Source organism: Ursus americanus, chromosome X (genome assembly GCF_024610735.1).
Source record: "Ursus americanus isolate L20-20 chromosome X, mUrsAme1.1.p, whole genome shotgun sequence".
Taxonomy (NCBI): domain Eukaryota; kingdom Metazoa; phylum Chordata; class Mammalia; order Carnivora; family Ursidae; genus Ursus; species Ursus americanus.
Window position 1 is genome coordinate 61,262,758 of NC_142164.1, and position 19,750 is coordinate 61,282,507.

Consider the following 19,750-nt stretch of genomic DNA (forward strand, 5'->3'; position numbering starts at 1 on the left):
ATAAATCCAAATTATAGACAACTGATCTTATTTTCTTGGTATTTTTCCTCTTGAGTATATTATTCTTCCCTAGTTCAATCATCTGTTTTACAACCCACTATGATAAACAAAACTGGACCAAATAAATGGAAACTTCTTCAGCTATGTAGGATTTTTATTATTTTTTAGGGGAAACATGGGGGAATTGGTGTTTAATGAAAATGGACTATGACACAAAAACTAAAAAGACAGAAATCTTCCTTACAACCTTGGTTTCATGCTCATCTCCCAAACAAAATAATAAAAAGTCGGCATTTGCTGTCTATAACCCGAAATTTAAGTACATATCATAAAATAATAAATTAGTAAGTTTAACTTTAAAAATGTCATGAAAAAGCAACTTTAAAAATCACTTTTGATGTCCGCTTTATACACGGCACATGGCACAGTTCCTGGGACACAGATGGTATTCAACAAGTTCTTGCTCATTTACTTTTAAAAATCTTCAGTGATATTAAGTGTATTTCTGCTTTCCTGCTTTTACTTTTTACATCTTGAGTTGAAAAACTTTAGAGGCAGAATGAGGGAATAAGATAGCTAACAATCACGTGGCTACGTCCGAATTTTCTAAAATATTGCACAAACAAGGCGGATTTCAAAGACTTCTAAATGAGGGGGAAGATATTTCGTTTTAACAACCTGAAGCCATTTTGGGCTAGGAAAAAAAAAACCCGCAACCCTTTACAACTGCGCATGCGCCCGTGCCCGCGCATTGAACGCCTTATCTTTACGTAAATGAAAGGGGCAGTTAATCATCCTTAGCGAACCAATGAAAAACCACCAGATTATCCTTTTTCTATTGGCTAACGGAGACCAATTAGAAGTGAACCGTCTTTCAGCGTGCTGCTAGCGGTAGAGCGTCGTGACGTACTGTGAAGGGTCGCCCAGCGGGGCTGAGCTGGACCAATGAGGAGGGACAGGGGGCTGGTTTGTCTGTTCTCACGCCGCGCACTCAGACCCAGCCCAGGAAAGTTTCGCTTCTCCGAGAGAGACAGAGAGAAGCGAACATGGCAGCGCGTTGGTGGCTTTGGTGTGTCTCCGCGAACATGGCGGTGGCGCTGCTGCTCAGTTACGGGGTTTCCTCAGCCTCTGCCCAAAGAAAGAAGGAGGTGAGGACGCTGTTTGCAGCAACACGGGCTTTTCCCAAAGAATGGGGCTTGAGAGGGTCTGTACTCCTTCCCATCCCCTTTCCCCATTGGTTCTGTGTCTTTTGGTGGCTCCAATTTCACCATTTTTAAGAGTTATGATGTTCGCGAGAGAAGAAACTGTAACTCCTTGTCTTCTAGGGATGTAGAGCCTCAGAGGGGTGGGGTAGATGACAACCTGGCTTCTATAGGCCTGTGCGTGTACATAGCTGAGAGTGTTGACACTACTTTGAGTATGGGCCCCATCAGGTGGTAGGGGAAGTTTCACTGTAGGTCCGGGGGTAGAATTTCTTGAAATTTTCTGCTGTCAGTAGATGTAACTCCCTTATAGATGCCTAAGAGCTATATGTTTGTAGCATTTTCGCTTCAGGAATGTGAGAATTAAACTGAAAAGCTAAACAATGCCGTGTTTATGACATTGTCCAAATAATTGATTCAAAGCAATTTACTGGGATGGAAGCTCTTAAGCCATTTCAATAATTTACCAATATCAAATGTGCCAAGCACTGTTGTAGGAGCTTGGTATGCATAAATGAACAAAAACTAATATTCCCTCTTTGTGGAATTTACTGACTGTGGCAAGTAGAGGAGATACAGTATTCTTTCCTTATCATTAAGCAGTCCAAGCAAAGATATTTTAACATGGTGTTTTGAAACATTTGTGACTGAGAGCCATATGCTCTTAGAGCTTTCAGGATTACTTATAACTTTTTATATTATTTATGCTCCCTGATTTTATGTTTGAAGAAAACCGAGTCCTAAGCTTACACAGTTACTTGTTGCAGAACAAGGACTAAAACCCTAGGTCAGTCTTACGCTAGTTCCTGTGCATTTTGTGCTTCCTGTAGTACACAACACCTGTACACACACTTTTAAAATATCATTTAGATATCTCAGATGCTTGTCAACTTGAGCTGAATTTAAAGGAAATTATCTTTTCTGTTTCTGAATATTTGAACTATTCGATAAGAAAAAAAAAATAAGCCAGCAAATTAGAATGAGTTACTTATTAGGTTGGCAGAAAGTAAAATAAAAACATACAGTTTTCAAAGGTATAGCGAACAGGATATTTTTCAGAGGATTCCAAGACGTTTTTACATGGATAACAAGATATAGAGCAATACTTTGTATTTTAGATGCCTTTTATGCAAAAACACAAGACCACCCATATATAAGTGCATATGTATGTATAGAGCAATTTTTGTAAGGATACACAACAGTCTTAAGAGTGGCTTTCTCTGGGTAGTTGGGATTGTTCATTAGGGGAACACTTTCACTTTTTACCTTATGTACTGGTATTGTCTGAATTTCTACAGTAACCACTTTTTATAAATAAGAGAAGTGAAGATTTTTGTAAAACTACTGTTTTGTCCAGTTTAATTATATTTATTCATTTAATCTTTCACTGGAGTAGAAGCAGAAGGGCCTAGCAGGAGATAGGTTATTTTTAAAAGGAATCAGCAATAAATTATATGCTTTAAAATGGTTAACGTGGTGGATTTTATGTTATGTAAATTTTATCTCAATAAAATAGTTTAAAAAGGAATCAGATTCCAACTCCTTTCCCATGATGCACACTTTTCAGACCCTTATTGCTCTTACAAATCTATTGCAATACTGCCTAACTGGTCATCCTTGAACCCATCCTTCATAGTATTGCCAGAGATGCCAACATGAAAATCTGAAAACCTTTTAACCTGTTTTGCAAAGTATAAAAGGGCTTCTGTAGCCTGACCCTTTTCTGCTTCTTATCTTAGTCCAAGCTCCTTCCTATACAAGTCATATTGAATTACCTGCCTTCCTTGATCTTTCTATATTCTCTTGCAAGTGTCTGTATTTTGCTGGACTTCTGCTGGAGTATTTTCCTTCTCTCTCACCCCACCCTCTCATTCACGTGAGGATTCCTACTCTTTTTTTTTTAAGATTTTTTTAAAAAGATTTTATTTGTCACAGAGAGAGAGTGAGAGAGAGCACAAGCAGGGGAAGCAGCAGGCAGAGGGAGAAGCAGGCTCCCTGCTGAGCAGGGAGCATGATGATGCCGGGCTTCATCCCAGAACCCTGAGATCATGACCTGAGCCGAAGTGAGACGCTTAGCTGACTGAGCCACCCAGATGTCCCATTTTTTAAAAATTTATTTATTTATTTATTTGAGAGAGAGAGGGCGTGTGCACAAGCAGGGAGAGGCAAAGGGAGAGAGAAGGGAGAAGCAGACTCCCTGCTGAGCAGGGAGCCTGACAGGGGGTTCCATCCCAGAACCCTGAGATCGTGACATCAGACGAAGGCGGATGATTAACTTGACTGAGCCACCCAGGCGCCCCTGAGGATTCCTACTCTTCAAGTCTTAGCTCAAACATTACCTTCTTCCACAAGCAAGCTTTTCCTGGTCCCCCCAGGTGAACTGAAATGAATTCAGTACATCATATTACCATTGTTCATATATCAGTCTTCCCCATTAGACTGTGAGCATCTTGAATATACTTTTTTTTTAAAAAAAACAGGTACCTTTAAATTACTTTTTGTTTTCCTGGCACCTAGCAGTGTCAAAAATGTCCTTGATAAACATGAAATTAATTAAATAAATGTGTGTATGTAGGGTCAGGAATCTGTTCTTTCAGTTGCAGTTTGTTTAGGTTTCACAACCTAAAATTGGACTTTCTCATCAGTAAAGAAGGAATTAATATAGGATGGTAAACATGGCTTAGCTTTTATCCCTTTCCTCTGTAACTGAGGAGGTTTTAGGCTGTTTAAAAAAGATTGCTGTGGGGCACCTAGGTTGCTCAGGCAGTTAAGTGTCCAACTCTTAGTTTAGGCTCAGGTCATGATCAAACACTGCTCAGTGGGGAGTCTGCTTCAGGATCCTCTCTCCCTCTCCCTCTACCCCGCTTCTCCCACCCTGCTTGCATGTTGTCTCTCTCTCTAAAATAAAAATAAATATTTAAGGGGCACCTGGATGGCCCAGTTGGTTGAGTGTCTGCCTTTGGCTCAGGTCGTGATCCCAGGGTCCTGGGATCAAACACCGTGTGGGGCTCCCTGCTCAGTGGGAGAGTCTGCTTCTCCCCTCCCCTCTGCTCCTTACCCCCGCTCCTACTTGATCTCTCTCTCTCTCTCACTCTTTCTCTCAAATAAATATTAAAAAAATAAAAATAAATCTTTAAAAAAAGATGACTGTGATACTACTTGAGACACTTTTAAAATATAGGTGTTCTCTCATGCTTCATTCCCCCTTCTGATTACCCCCCCTTTCTTTATCCCTTTCTTCTCCTAGACTATGGACTCTGAGAAACAAACTGAGGGCTTCAGAGGGGAGGGGGGTGGGGGAATGGGATAGACTGGTGATGGGTAGTAAGGAGGGCACGTATTGCATGGTGCACTGGGTTTTATACGCAACTAATGAATCATGGAACTTTACATCAAAACCAGGGATGTACTGTACGGTGACTAACATAATAAAAAAATATCATTATTAAAAAATAAATAAAATATAGGTGTTCTGTTGTAGAATACTTCTTTTGGTCAATTTTTGAAAACATTTTTTAAAAAATCCCAGGTCTATCCACCATAGTAGATGTGCCTTTAAATAGTAGGTTGCCTGGGCTTATAATCTTAAGTATTCCTTTTAAAAAGACACATTTCAGGATGCCTGGGTGGCTCAGTCGGTTAAGCGTCTGCCTTCAGCTCAGGTCGTGATCTCAGGGCCTACTTCTCCCTCTGCCTCTCCCCCCAGCTTGTGTTCTGTCTCTCTGACAAATTCAAAAAATTAAAAAAAATTAAAAGACGATTTTCCTAAATTAATATAATTAAAAATCACTCAAGTTCCTCCTGGTTGTCTATTGTTAAATGTAATGCTATCTTACTTGTCTGATTATTTATGCCTATAATAGTGTTTTCACTGGAACATTATTCTCTAATATTTATTCAATGCCTTCTACATGCCAGGCACAATGGTTTATATGCGTTACCTATAATCCTCACAATAACCCTGCAGAGTAAGTATTAATCCCTTTACAAAGATTAGTGAAGAGGGGACTGATGTTGAACAAGAGAGATTATCGGGGGCTTGCCCAAAGAAGACAGCTCTAGAGACTGAGCTGGAATTCCGTCCCTGGTCTGACTGCAAACCCAGTGCTCTCTGCTAGGTCACAAAGACTTCTTTTGCAATGACTTATTTTATTTTTAGATGAATTATATCCCCCTGTGGTAGAAGGGAAGTTGTTTGTCCTTGCATCTGGTGTCATTTTAGGAAGGCAGCATGATAAAAATGAAAAAGCATAGCCTTTGATAAAATGATCTATATATCCTGATCTACTTCTGGGAATCTATAATAGAGAAAATGAAATATGGAAAACAGTGAATGCACATAGCATACTGAAACCTAATAAAAATGATCATAATAATGCTAGGATGATAGATTTTCTCCCCTTTCTCAGTTTTCAAAAAAATTTTGTAAAATTTTAAAGAGCATATGTTTTTTTGTGTCGAAAATGTAGATATCTTTTTGTTATGTTGTATTAGTCACCATACAGTATGTCATTAGTTTTTGATGTAATGTTCCATGATTCATTATTTGAATATAACACCCAGTGCTCGTCACAACTTGTGCCCTCCTTAATACCCATCACCAGGTTACCCGTTTCCCCCCACCCCTCTGAAACCCTCAGATTGTTTCCTGGAGTCCATAGTCTCTCATGGTTCGTCTCTCCCTTTGATTTCCCCCTCTTCAGTTTTCCCTTCCTCCACCTAATGTCCTCCATGCTATTCCTTATGTTCCACATATGAGTGAACCCATATGATAATTATCTTTCTCTGCTTCACTTATTTCATTTAGCATAATCTCCTCCAGTCCCATCCATGTTGATGCAAATGGAAGGTATTCATCCTTTCTGATGGCTGAGTAATATTCCATTGTATATATGAACCACATCTTTATCCATTCGTCTGTTGAAGGGCATCTTGGCTCCTTCCATGGTTTGGCTTGTGGACAATGCTGTGTGAACATTGGGGTGCACGTGCCCCTTCTTTCCACTACATCTGTATCTTTCAGGTAAATGACCAGTAGTGCAATTGCTGGGTCACAGGGTAGCTCTATTTTTAACTTTTTAAGAAACGTCCAGAGTGTTTTCTGAAGTGGCTGTACCAGTTGCATTCCCACCAACAGTGTAAGAGGGTTCCCCTTTCTCCGCATCCTCGCCAACATTTGTTTCCTGCCTTGTTAATTTTTGCCATTCTAACTGGTGTAAAGTGGTATCTCAATGTGGTTTTGATTTGAATTTCCCTGATGGCTAGTGATGTTGAACATTTTTTCATGTGTCTGTTGGCCGTTTGTATGTCTTCTTTGGAGAAGTGTCTGTTCATGTCTTCTGCCCATTTTTTGACTTATTTGTTTTTTGAGTGTGGAGTTTGAGAAGTTCTTTATAGATCTTGGATATCAGCCCTTTATCTGTAATGTCATTCGCAAATATCTTCTCCCATTCTGTGGGTTGCCTCTTAGATTTGTTGACTGTTTCCTTTGCTGTGCAGAAGCTCTTTATCTTGAAAGTCCCAAAAGTTCATTTTTGCTTTTGTTTTCCTTGACTTTGGAGATGTGTCATGAAAGAAGTTACTGTGGCCGTTGTCGAAGAGGTTACTATCTATGTTCTCCTCTAGGATTTAGATGGATTCCTGTCTCACATCGAGGTCTTTCATCCATTTAGAGTTTATCTTTGTGTATGGTATAAGAGAATGGACAAGTCTCATTCTTCTTTTATATAGCTGGCCAATTTCCCCAGCACCATTTATTGAAGAGCCTGGCTTTTTTTCCATTGGATATTTTTTCCTGATTTGTTGAAGATTGGATGACCATAGAGTTGAGGGTCCATTTCTGGAGACTCTGTTCTGTTCCATTGATCTATGTGTCTGTTTTTGTGCCAGTACCATGCTGTTTTGGTGATCACAGCTTTGTAATATGGCACGAAATGCCTCCAGCTTTATTTTTCTTTTCCAACATTTCTTTGGCGACTTGGGGTCTTTTATGGTTCCACACAAATTTTAGGATTGTTTGTTCCAGTTCTTTGAAAAATGCCAATGGTATTTTAATAGGGATGGCGTTGAAAGTGGAGATTGCTCTGGGCAGCATAGACATTTTAACAATGTTTATTCTCCCAATCCACGAGCATGGAATGTTTTTCCATCTTTTTGTGTCTTCCTCAATTTCTTTCATAAGTGTTCTGTAGTTTCTAGAGTATAGATCCTTTACCTCTTCGGCTAGGTTTATTCCTAGGTATCTTATTGTTTTTGGTGCTATTATAAATGGAATTAATTCCCTAATTTCTCTTTCTGTAGTTACATTGTCAGTGTATAGGAAAGCAACTGAATTTTTTAAATGTTTTTTTATTATATTATGTTCGTCACCATACAGTACATCCCTGGTTTCTGATGTAAAGTTCGATGATTCATTAGTTGTGTATAACACCCAGTGCACCATGCAATACGTGCCCTCCTTACTACCTATCACCAGTCTATCCCATTCCCCACCTCCCTCCCCTCTGAAGCCCTCAGTTTGTTTCTCAGAGTCCATAGTCTCTCATGCTTCATTCCCCCTTCTGATTACCCCCTTTCTTTATCCCTTTCTTCCCCTACCGATCTTCCTAGTTCTTATGTTCCATAGATGAGAGAAATCATATGATAATTGTCTTTCTCTGCTTGACTTATTTCACTTAGCATTATCTCCTCCAGTGCCTTCCATGTTGCAGCAAATGTTGAGAACTCGTTCTTTCTGATAGCCGAGTAATATTCCATTGTATATATGGACCACAACTTCTTAATCCATTCGTCTGTTGAAGGGCATCTCGGTTCCTTCCACGATTTAGCTCTTGTGGACAATGCTGCTATGAACATGAGGGTGCATATGGCCCTTCTCTTCACTACGTCTGTATCTTTGGGGTAAATAGCCAGTAGTGCAATGGCTGGGTCATAGGGTAGCTCAATTTTTAACTTTTTAAGGGACCTCCACACTGTTTTCCAGAGTGGCTGTACCAACTTGCATTCCCACCAACAATGTAGGAGGGATCCCCTTTCTCCACATCCTCTCCAACAATTGTTGTTTCTTGCCTTGTCTATTCTTGCCATTCTAACTGGCGTAAGGTGGTATCTCAGTGTGGTTTTGATTTGAATTTCCTTGATGGCTAATGATTTTGAACATTTTTTCATGTGTCTGTTAGTCGTTTGTATGTCTTCATTGGAAAAGTGTCTGTTCATATCTTCTGCCCATTTTATGATTTGTTTATTTGTTTCTCGTGTATTGAGTTTGAGAAGTTCTTTGTAGATCTTGGATACCAGTCTTTTATCTGTAGTGTCATTTGCAAATACATTCTCCCATTCCGTGGGCTGCCTCTTAGTTTTTTTGACTGTTTCCTTGGCTGTGCAGAAGCTAGAAAAGCAACTGATTTCTGTGCATTGATTTTGTATCCTGTCACATGACTGAATTGCTGTATGAATTCTAGTAATTTGGGGGTCGAGTCTTTTGGGTTTTCCACATAAAATATCATGTCATCTGTGAAGAGAGAGAATTTGACTATTTCTTTGCCAATTTGAATACCTTTTATTTCTTTTTGTTGTCTGATTGCTGAGGCTAGGACTTCCAGTACTATGTTGAACAATAGCGGCACAAGTGGGCATCCTTGTTGTGTTCCTGATCTTAAGGAAAAGCTCTCAACTTTTCCCCATTGAGAATGATATTCTCTGTGGGCTTTTCACAGATGGTTTTTATGGAATTGAGGAATGTACTCTCTATCCCTACACTCTGAAGAGTTTTAATCAGGAAAGGATGCTGTATTTTGTCAAATGCTTTTTTTGCACCAATTGAGAGGATCATATAGTTCTTGTCTTTATTAATGTGTTCTATCACATTGGTTGATATGCGAATGTTGAACCACCCTTGCATCCCCAGGAATAAATCCCACCTGGTCATGATCGATAATCCTTTTAATGTACTGTTGGATAAATAGCATATGTGTTAATGCAACCCTAATGATCCTTAGCCAGTTACTGAGTCTCATTTTCGTTTTCAGTAGAATGCAAAAATGCCTGTTTGCATATTGTGTAAATTAAATGAGGGCAGTAAGGTGTCTAATGCCATCCCTGCATGTAGAAGACATTAAATGAGTATTAGAAAATAAGATTGTGTTCCTCTGTGGTAGTAAAATATTTTTTGGTTGATCTTTTTGTGATGTTTTTATGGATATTCAGAAAATAGAATTACTGCGTATTTTGACAAGGCAGGTTATTGTTGGAAAAACTTCTACACTTTCTGACATTGCTTTGAAAACTGAGAAATGAAATTGTCAAATGTGCAAAATCTCTGTGATTCTTTAGAAAATACCTTATTACTAAGAATCAAAGGCCCAGTAGCAGTTGCAAAACAAATTGAGGTACCCCCTATAACCAAAACATCACGGAGAGGGGACAGAGTGTATTTTAGTCCTGTCCAGAAATTAGGTACACTGAGAATGGAGCACATGACATTTAAGGATTAAAAATGTTCTCTTCTCGGTTCATTGTCTGATTCTTTCAGTTGTTATCTGCCAGATATGTTTCCAGATCTGTTTAGTGTCACTCTTAATTTGAGGATGGAGTTGGACATGTATTGCTTAACCAGGAATCTTACTTTACTAATGTCTGAAAACTAGTGGATGATTAAGAAAACTAAAAATACCAAGAATTTTTGTAAATAAACCCTGATGGTGTAGAGCACAGATACAGTCAAATAGGTTTGGAGGTGGGGGAAGGGAGGTGCATTTTAGAAGAATTCAGACTGGTGATGTTTAGCTTTATTACTTCTGAAATTCAGAAGAAATCTTAATGGCAGGATCAGATTTCAGCTTTAAATAATAATGGATTCCTATATGCTATTTTTCATGAGAGAGATTCAGGAGCAGTAGAAGAATTTGTAGTTGTTCAGACTTAATCTAGTTTACTAGAGCTAATTTAGATAACTATTATGCAAGCAGGTAGAGCAAAATTAAACTATTGTGTCACTGCCTTTTCTTGGCCCTCTTAATCCTTCATAGGCCTAAAATGTTCATCATACTTGATTATTGCTAACAGGATTAGGGATATTAATTGACTTCCTGTTAGGATTATTTTGTGGTCATACTAATTAAAATGTTTCAAGAGAACAGGGAGTTCAAGCTTACTTAACTTTGCTGGTTAGTATTTTAGTTGTGAATAATATTGCTCTTTCTTGTTTTTTTTTGAGTCAAAAATAAATAATGTAGTCCAGGAAGGGGGGAAATTGATTATAAAAGTCCTTCCTTATACATTTAATGTTTTTCCATAGCAAGCCTATATTTTGTTTTGAATAAATATATCTAATGCAAATTAAAAACTGGATGGATATATTTTCTTAAATGTTTAGTGAAGCTATTAGTGGAAATAGTATTTGCAAAAGGAGTTGTTTCCAAATCAATTGCTTTTTTTAGTTGCTGAATAATTCATTTGATAAACCTCTTTTCTGTACTATAGTCCTTTGTGGTTCTTAACTTTAAAATATTAAATAATAAATAGAAGGACATGAAGGGTGTGGGCAACATTTTAATTCTTTGAAGGTTATGTCTCTGGAAAATAAAGGGAGATCTGGGGAGTGCATAGTGGGACTTAGTAAAGATGCTGTAGAAAAACAAAAGTTTTATTTCTGAGCCGTAGCTTTCAGTATTCAAACGGTGGGCTCTTGATAATGGATGAAAGGTATCCTAAGGAAGAAGATTCTTCAGTACTAGACAATCAAGAAAGCTTTCAACTCAAATGTGAAGAAAAGAGAAATTCCTTTATAAAACCATATACTAGAGAAGTCAGAGGACTAGTGAAAGAAGTGGCTAGGACCTGTACTCTAAAAACTATAAAACACTGATGAATGAAATTGGAGATGACACAAACAGATAGAAAGATATTCCATGCTCATGGATAGAAAGAACAAATATTGTTAAAATGTCCATGCTACCCAAAGCAATCTATAGATCTAATGTAATCCCTATCAAAATACCAGCAGCATTTAACATAGAACTAGAATAAACAACCCTAAAATTTGTATGGAGCCACAAAAGACCCCGAATAGAAAAAGCAGTCTTGAAAAAAAAAATAAAGCTGGAGGTATCACAATTCCAGACTTCAGGTTGTACTGCAAAGCTGTAATAATCAAAACAGTATGGCACTGGCACAAAAATAGACACATTGATCAACGGAACACTAGGAACCCCAGAAACAAACCCTCAATTATATGTGGTCAATTAATCTTCAACAAAGGATGCAAGAATGTGGGGTGCCTGAGTGGCTCAGTCATTAAGCGTCTGCCTTCGGCTCAGGGCGTGATCCCGGTGTTCTGGAATCAAGCCCCACATCAGGCTCCTCCGCTGGGAGCCTGCTTCTTCCTCTCCCACTCCCTCTGCCTGTGTTCCCTCTCTTGCTGGCTCTCTCTCTCTCAAATAAATAAATAAAATATTTTAAAAAAAAGGATGCAAGAATGTGCAATGGAAAAAAGTCCCTTCAACAAATGGTGTGGGGAAAACGAGACCATGTTTTTACATATCCAAAAATAAACTCAAAATGGATTAAGGACCTAAATGTGAGACCTGAAACTATAAAAATCCTAGAAGAGCACAGGCAGTAAAGTCTGACATTGGCCTTTTTTTCTAGATATGTCTAGAAAATGTGTCTGACATTTGGCAACATTTTTCTAGATACGTCTCCTGAGGCAAGGGAAACAAAAGCAAAAATAAACTATTCGGAATTCATTAAGATAAAAAGCTTCTGCTAAGATAAAAAGCTTCTGCACAGGGGCGCCTGGGTGGCACAGCGGTTAAGCGTCTGCCTTCGGCTCAGGGCGTGATCCCGGCGATCTGGGATCGAGCCCCACATCAGGCTCTTCTGCTATGAGCCTGCTTCTTCCTCTCCCAGTCCCCCTGCTTGTGTTCCCTCTCTCGCTGGCTGTCTCTATCTCTGTCGAATAAATAAATAAAATCTTTAAAAAAAAAAAAAACCTTCTGTACAGTGAAGGAAACAATCAACAAAACTAAAAGGCAACCTACGGAGTGGGAGAAGATTTTTGCAAATGACATATCCAATAAAGGGTTAGTATCCAAAATATATAAAGAATTTCTATAACTCAACACCAGAAAAACACAAATAATCCAATTAAAAATTGGCAGAAGACATGAATAGACATCTTTCCATGAAAAGATGCTCAGTATCACTGATCATCAGGGAAATGCACATCAAAAGTACAATGAGATGTCACCTCACACCTGGCAGAATGGCTAAAATGAAAAATAAGAAACAAGTGTTGGCAAGGATATGGAAAAAAAGGAACCCTAGTGCACTGTTGGTGGAAATGCAAACTGGTGCAGCCACTGTGGCAGTATGGTGGTTCCTCAAAAAATTAAAAATATAATTACCATATGATCCAGTAATTGCACTACTGGGTATTTACACAAAGAATACAAAAACACTAATTCAAAAGGATATATGCACCCCTATGTTTATCACAGCATTATTTACAATAGCCAAATTATGGTAGCATCCCAAGTGTCCATTGATAGATGAATGGATAAAGATGATGTGATATATATATATATATGTATATGAATATATGTATATGTGATACATGTATATGAATATATATCATATCATCTTTATCCATATATATGTGTGCGTGTGTATATTATTCAGCCATAAAAAAGAACGAAATCTTGCCATTTGCAACAACATGGATGGAACTAGAGAGTATAATGCTATGTGAAGTAAGGCAGTCAGAGAAAGGCAAATACCATATGATTTCAATCTTATGTGGAATTAATAAAACAAAGGAAAAAAAGACAAACCAAAAAGCAGACTCTTAACTATAGAGAATGAACAGGTGGTTACCAAAGGGGAGGTGGATGGAGGATGGGTGAAGTAGGTGAAGGGGATTAAGAGTACACTTATTTTGATGAGGGCTGAGGAATGTAAGAATTGTTGAATCACTGTATTGTACACCTGAAACTAATATAACACTGTATGTTAACTCTAGTGGAATTTTTTAAAAGTGTCTTAATTATTAAGATGTTATATTTGACTTATCTAAAATATATCACATTCTTCAGTCATTCCAGGAAGATCAGGTAGTGGTTTATTATTAGGAATGATGTGTTTTTTTTCTTCTGTTCATCATTTGAATAGCTTAATGTTTATTTAATTTCCCTATGTTATGTATAGGTCTCTGTCCATATGTAGTCTCTGTCCATAAGAATGAGAATGTATAGCAGTAGTTCTGAAACTTCAGGGTATATAAAGAATCACTTGGGTTACCTGTTAAAATTTCATATTCTTGGAACCTACAGTAGACCTACTGAATCAAATTTACTAGAAGATGAAACCTGGAAGTCTTAACATCTAACAAGCTCCTTTATACCAACCACACCTGGAGAAACATGGGTATTGAAAGTTTATTACCCATTATGCTGAGGGCTTGCTCTGAGAAGTTTTGGTTTACTTTATTGCCACATTTTTATTTTATATTGTATTCTGATCAGTAATGAATTAAAAAATTGAATACATACTAAGATGATAAAAACTTAAGTCATACTGTGAAAATTCTTTTCAGTTTACAACAGTGATTCTCAGTAAGGGAAGAGGGGAATTTTGCTCCCTGGGGTTATCTGGCAATGTCTGGAGACATTTTTGGTTGTTGCAGCTGAAGGTAGGGGTACTACTGGTCTCTGATGGGTGGAGATCAGGGATGCTGCTCAACATCCTACAATATGCAGGACAACTCCTGACAACAAAGAATTATCTGGCTCAAGATGTCAGTATTGCCACTGTTGTAAAACCCTGGTTTAGAGTGATCTGTTTCCTCAGTATCATTGTTCCACAAGTCTTGTTAATTATTTGTTGTACTAATCTTTTAAGAGTGTATATATTTCTCTATGGGCTTAGAGTTTATATTTGGTTTTCTATTTGTGACATATTCATTTTATGGCTTTTACTGGAATTATTTTGCATCTGATACAAAACTAATTTTTGTACATTCTTTCTCTGTTGTTCATAGGTATACTCAGGAAATAATTTTTTTTTTCAGTATTGGCTGAACTCAGCCATGCTTTAAAGGTAAATCATGCATTTTTAGAATCCATGTTACTATTCCCTTCCTGGAAAAACAAGTTCCATTTCTTTTTTTTTAAAGATTATATTTACTTATTTATTAGAGCACACATGCGTGCAGGTGAGCAGGGACAGAGGAAAAGGGAGAGAATCTCAAGCAGACTCCCTGCTGTGCACAGAACCCAACATGGGGCTTGATCCCATGACCCTGAGATCATGACCTGAGCTGAAACCAAGAGTCAGATGCCTACCTGACTGAGCCGCCCAGGCACCTCGAGTTTTGATAGTTTTTGAAAGTATATTATAACTACTAATCCTTTGTCAGATATGCATTTTGAAAATATTTTCTCCCACTCTGTAGCTTGTCTTTTCCTCCTCTTAACATGGTCTTTCCTAGAGAAAAAATTTTAAGTTTGGTGAGGTTGTTTATCTTTTTTTTTTCTTTTTTATGAATCATGCTTTTTGGTTTCAGGTCTAAGAACTCTTTCCCTAGCCCATGATCCTAAATGTTCTCTCCTAATTTTTTTCCTAAAGAAAAAATTTTTAAGTAAGCAGTATGCCCAGTGTGGCGCTTGAACTCACAACCCCGAGATCAAGAGTCACATGCTTCACTGACTGAGCCAGCCAGGTGCCCCTTTTTTCTTTTTTTCTAAAATTTTCAGTTTTCGTTTTGATGTTTAAGTATGTGATCCAGTTTGAGTTAATTTTTGTATAAAGTATGAAGTTTAGTTCGAGATTCCTGTTTTTGACCATGGATGTCCATGTGCTCCAGCACTATTTGTTGAAAAGGCTGTCCTTGCTTTACTGAGTTTTTGCACCTTTGTGGAAAATCAGTTGGCTATACTTAATGTAGGTCTGTTTCTGTGCCATTGATCCATGAGTCTATTCTTTCATCAGTACCACTCTGCCTTGCTTATTATACCTATATATTAAACCTTAAAATCAGGTGGAGTGATCCTCCCATTTTATTCTTTGTTTTCAAGATTGTTTTAACTACTCCAGTGTCTTTATAGGTGTGTTTTGTTTTTATTTTGGTTTGGTTTTGAGAAGCAAATTCTTGTACAAAACTAACTGGTTTAACTCAATATTCTTTGGAATCTTTGGCAAATGAAAGGTTTTATGATTTTGTATTTTATTTATTAGTAAATAATTCACATCAACAGTATAGTATCTGATTAAATCTCATCATGAAATAATAGAATTTTAAGAATAATTATCAGGCCCAATTATCAGATTTTATTTTTAGGTTTCTCACAGTTTCTGTGTACCTCTGCTTGTTAGTCTTGGTTTTAAGTAAGTTGCCTAGTTAAAAAGAACTTCAAATGCCACACTGAGAGCATTAACACATGCTCCTCCTTTTTTTTTTTTTTTTAGATGGTGTTATCAGAAAAGGTTAGTCAACTGATGGAATGGACCAATAAAAGACCTGTAATAAGAATGAATGGAGACAAGTTCCGTCGCCTTGTTAAAGCCCCACCAAGAAACTACTCCGTTATTGTCATGTTCACTGCTCTCCAACTTCACAGACAGTGTGTCGTGTGCAAGTATGAACTTTCAACTACACTTTAAAATTAAATAACATAAGATTTTAACCGTTTCTCAATCCTAGAAGAACCAAATTAGTTCAGTGGGTACATAAACAATTACTGTATATACCTTAGGATGTCTGTAGTAACACATATTGCCCTTTTTTACAGTCATTTCTTGTTTGCCCACATTAGTGGGGGGAACAAAGAGCAAGGATAAAGTATTGTGGTAGCCATGATAGGAATAACTTAAAAATTGAATAATCATCATATAAATTGGTATCAACTTACATAAATGTATGCCAATAGGCTTGATGCAGTATTTTACTATTTATAAGTTATTTCAGTTTCATAGTCTTATTTTATACAACAACCCCAAAAGGTAAGTAAAGCAAGTGTTCTCTCATTTGTGGAGAAATAGGTTCCAAAATCTTTTTTTTAAAGATTTTATTTATTTATTTGAGGGAGAGTGGGCAAGTGAGAGAGAGAGAGCCCAGGAGAAGGGGGAAAGGGAGAAGCAGACTCCCCACCAAGTAGGGAGTCTGATATGGAACTCGATCCCAGAACCCTGGGATCATGACCTGAGCTGACGGTAGACATTTAACTGACTGAGCTAAGCTACCCAGGTGCCTGGTTCCAAAATCTTTTAAACTGGTCTACCCAAAGCTAGAGATAATTATTAATGCAATAATGGTAGCTACATTCAAATTTGGAATTACAGGAGAACATTTTTAGAAAATAAAAACTTATGATTTAGAGATGTTGTCTTCTTTCTTTTTTTTTTTTTTTTTAAAGATTTTATTTATTTATTCGACAGAGATAGAGACAGCCAGCGAGAGAGGGAACACAAGCAGGGGGAGTGGGAGAGGAAGAAGCAGGCTCATAGCGGAGGAGCCTGATGTGGGGCTCGATCCCATAACGCTGGGATCACGCCCTGAGCCGAAGGCAGACGCTTAACCGCTGTGCCACCCAGGCGCCCCGAGATGTTTTCTTTTTTCTAGATTATTTTGTAGTGATTGTAAACCTTGGAAGTGGAGACTAATCTCACTTAAACTTTCATCAAACAATGGTTTACTGATTTTATTTTACTGTTTCCGAATGATCTTAGAAACAAAGATTGATATTTCTTTAAAGAAAAGGACTATATTTTTATGAAGATTTTATTTATTTGACAGAGAGAGAGAGAGCAAGAGCAAGCACAAGCAGGGTAAGTTGCAGACAAAGGGAGAAGGAGGCTCCCCACTGAGCAGGGAGCCTGATATGGGACTCGATCCCAGGACCCTGGGATCATGACCTGAGCCAAAGGCAGATGCTTAACTGACTGAGCCATCCAGGTGTCCCAGGACTATATTTCTTTAAACAAAATTAAAAATAGTGGGTATTAAAAAATAGAATAGCTTTTGCTTTTTGGTGTTTTTTTAACTTATATTTTTAGATCAATATGTGTGATCTGGGAATTCATGTTAAATGAAATGACAAAGCTACCCTGTAAAGAACTAATTTAATAGAATCTTGACAGCTTTCCAAATTCTGACAGCCTGCGTCCATGTGAAGGATTAGATAATTTTTTTTTAGAATATGCATTATGCTACCCCAAGACTTGCTAACTTTTCTTAAAGGATTTCCCCCCAGGTAGTCAAGGTATTTGATCCCAGAGTACTTATTTTTGGGCACATATGCTGGATAGTACATATTAATTATACATAAACTTCAAATCTAGAATCACTATTAATTTAGTCATTTCACTCAGCAATCAGGAGTATACAAAAATGTTAGGGAACAAACACAAACTCCTTCATAATTCTGTACTAAATGCATATTAATGACATTCTTATTTAATCAAGGTTTTTATTAGTATCTTACTTTCTATAGGACCGAATTTAAAATTAGTTCACATTTTCCTAAACTCATTCAAAACATAAAAATTAACAGCAGTGTGTATAATACTATATATTTGGTGCTATCAGGATGAGAAGTGTAAGATGCCCTACCCTTATCATATGGCTAGGGAAATGAGTTCCACACGTGAAAATTTAGCTGGCAGTGTAAGGCAATTTATAATTAAATACCAAATGGATTATGTGCGTCATAAATACTACAAAATTTCAGGAAGGACATATAACAGGAAGATTAGGGTTGGTCTAATGGAGAAGAAAGGTTTTGTATTAGGGCAAGATGGATGGATCAGATTTGGATAGAAGTAGGATATTTTGATTAGAAGTAAAGATGTGTACAAGGGTACAGAGATGGTGGTAAATAAAGTGCCGAAGTTAAGAGATCCTGTTTTATATTGATCAGTAGTAAGGCTATGTAAAAGTTAGATGCCTTACTGGGATTGAATGATAAAGAACCTTAAATAACCAGTGAAAAAGCTTGGGGACTGTCCTGAAGGTAGTAGGAATGCAACAATGGCTTCTGAGAAGAGTAAGAGTTTCAGAAAAGTAGTAATTTAAAAGACTGATGTATATTGCAGTGTAAGAAGGATTGAAAGAGGAGAAACCAGAGCCAGTATTTTAATATTCTAATGTCAGATATTAAGGATCTGACTTTAGCTCATAGCAATGAAAATAAATGGGAAGGGATGGATTTAAAAGATAATCACTAATGAAGAATTATCACATCTTGGAAACTGAAAGCATATGGGCAATAAGGGAAAAGTCATACATGACTTGAGGTTTCAGTTAATCTCAATTCCCTAGATTCTTCTTATCTTTCACCCTAATTCATCTGACTGTATTTTTGTTTACTAAATAATAGCATGTTATACATTAGATTTATAAAATGGATTACTATTATAGTCTACTATCTCTGGAAATACTTCAGCCTTGTCTTTGAACACTTACAAGTAATTTACCCAGTATTAAAAAATTGTTGTACGATTAGCTGGATTTTTCTAATGACTACTGAAAGAGCTTTGAGATAAGAAACAAGCACAAAGTATGAAGCCGAGTCAAGTAACTACTTTCTGTTGAAATCCCCATCACTTAGGATAAGGCTTCTCTTATGCCAAAACAATGGCAGTATTTTCCAAGGTTTCTCCTCACCCTGTCAGCAGAACCTGACTGGTGTTTGTTTCTTTCTCTCTGTCTCCCTCTCTCTCTGTCTCTTTCTCTCTCTCTAAATATTTCCCCCACTGGAAAAACTGCTGTTTCTTCTTTGGCTCTGTTTTACTGCTGATAAATTAGATTGCTTTTTAAAAATGTCTTATATGTTATCTCCACAAACTTGATTGTATCCAGGCAAGCTGATGAAGAATTCCAGATCCTGGCAAACTCCTGGCGATACTCCAGTGCATTTACCAACAGGATATTTTTTGCTATGGTGGATTTTGATGAAGGCTCTGATGTATTTCAGATGGTAAGATCTTTGGCTTATTTTATTAAGTACGGATAAGTTAACAATAGATAAAGTGGAATATATCTTTTTCAATAGCCACAAGTTTTATTTATATATTCCTTGTTATCTAAATATACTGGGAAATAATGTTATATTGCTTTCAGGTATACAACATAGTGATATGACAGTTCCATACATTACTTAGTGCTCAATGTGATAAGGGTAGTCACCATCCATTACCACACAAGGTTATTACAATATTATTGACTGTATACCTTATGCTGTACTTTACATTTCTTTTTTTTTTAATGATTTTTTATTATATTATGTTAGTCACCATACACTACAACCCCGGTTTCCGATGTAAGGCTCGATGATTCATTAGTTGTGTATAACAACCAGTGCACCATGCAATACGTGCCCTCCTTACTACCCATCACCAGCCTATCCCATTCCCCCACCCCCCTCCCCTCTGAGGCCCTCAGTTTGTTTCTCATAATCCATAGTCTCTCATGTTTCATTCCCCCTTCTGATTACCACCCCTTTCTTTATCCCTTTCTTCTCCTACCGATCTTCCTAGTTTTTATGTTCCATAGA

The 19,750-nt window shown here is 37.4% G+C and overlaps 1 protein-coding gene across 1 annotated transcript in view; it reads left to right on the forward strand.

Annotated features, from left to right (window-relative positions):
• Positions 1–990: 990 nt before the first annotated feature.
• MAGT1 (magnesium transporter 1) overlaps positions 991–19,750 on the forward strand; it is a 55,048-nt gene continuing 36,288 nt past the window's right edge. The window contains exons 1-3 of the mRNA XM_045801304.2: positions 991–1,148; positions 15,666–15,835; positions 19,057–19,174. Coding sequence (XP_045657260.1) covers positions 1,047–1,148; positions 15,666–15,835; positions 19,057–19,174 — 390 coding nt within the window. The 5' untranslated portion in view covers positions 991–1,046. The remainder of the gene's footprint in view (positions 1,149–15,665; positions 15,836–19,056; positions 19,175–19,750) is intronic.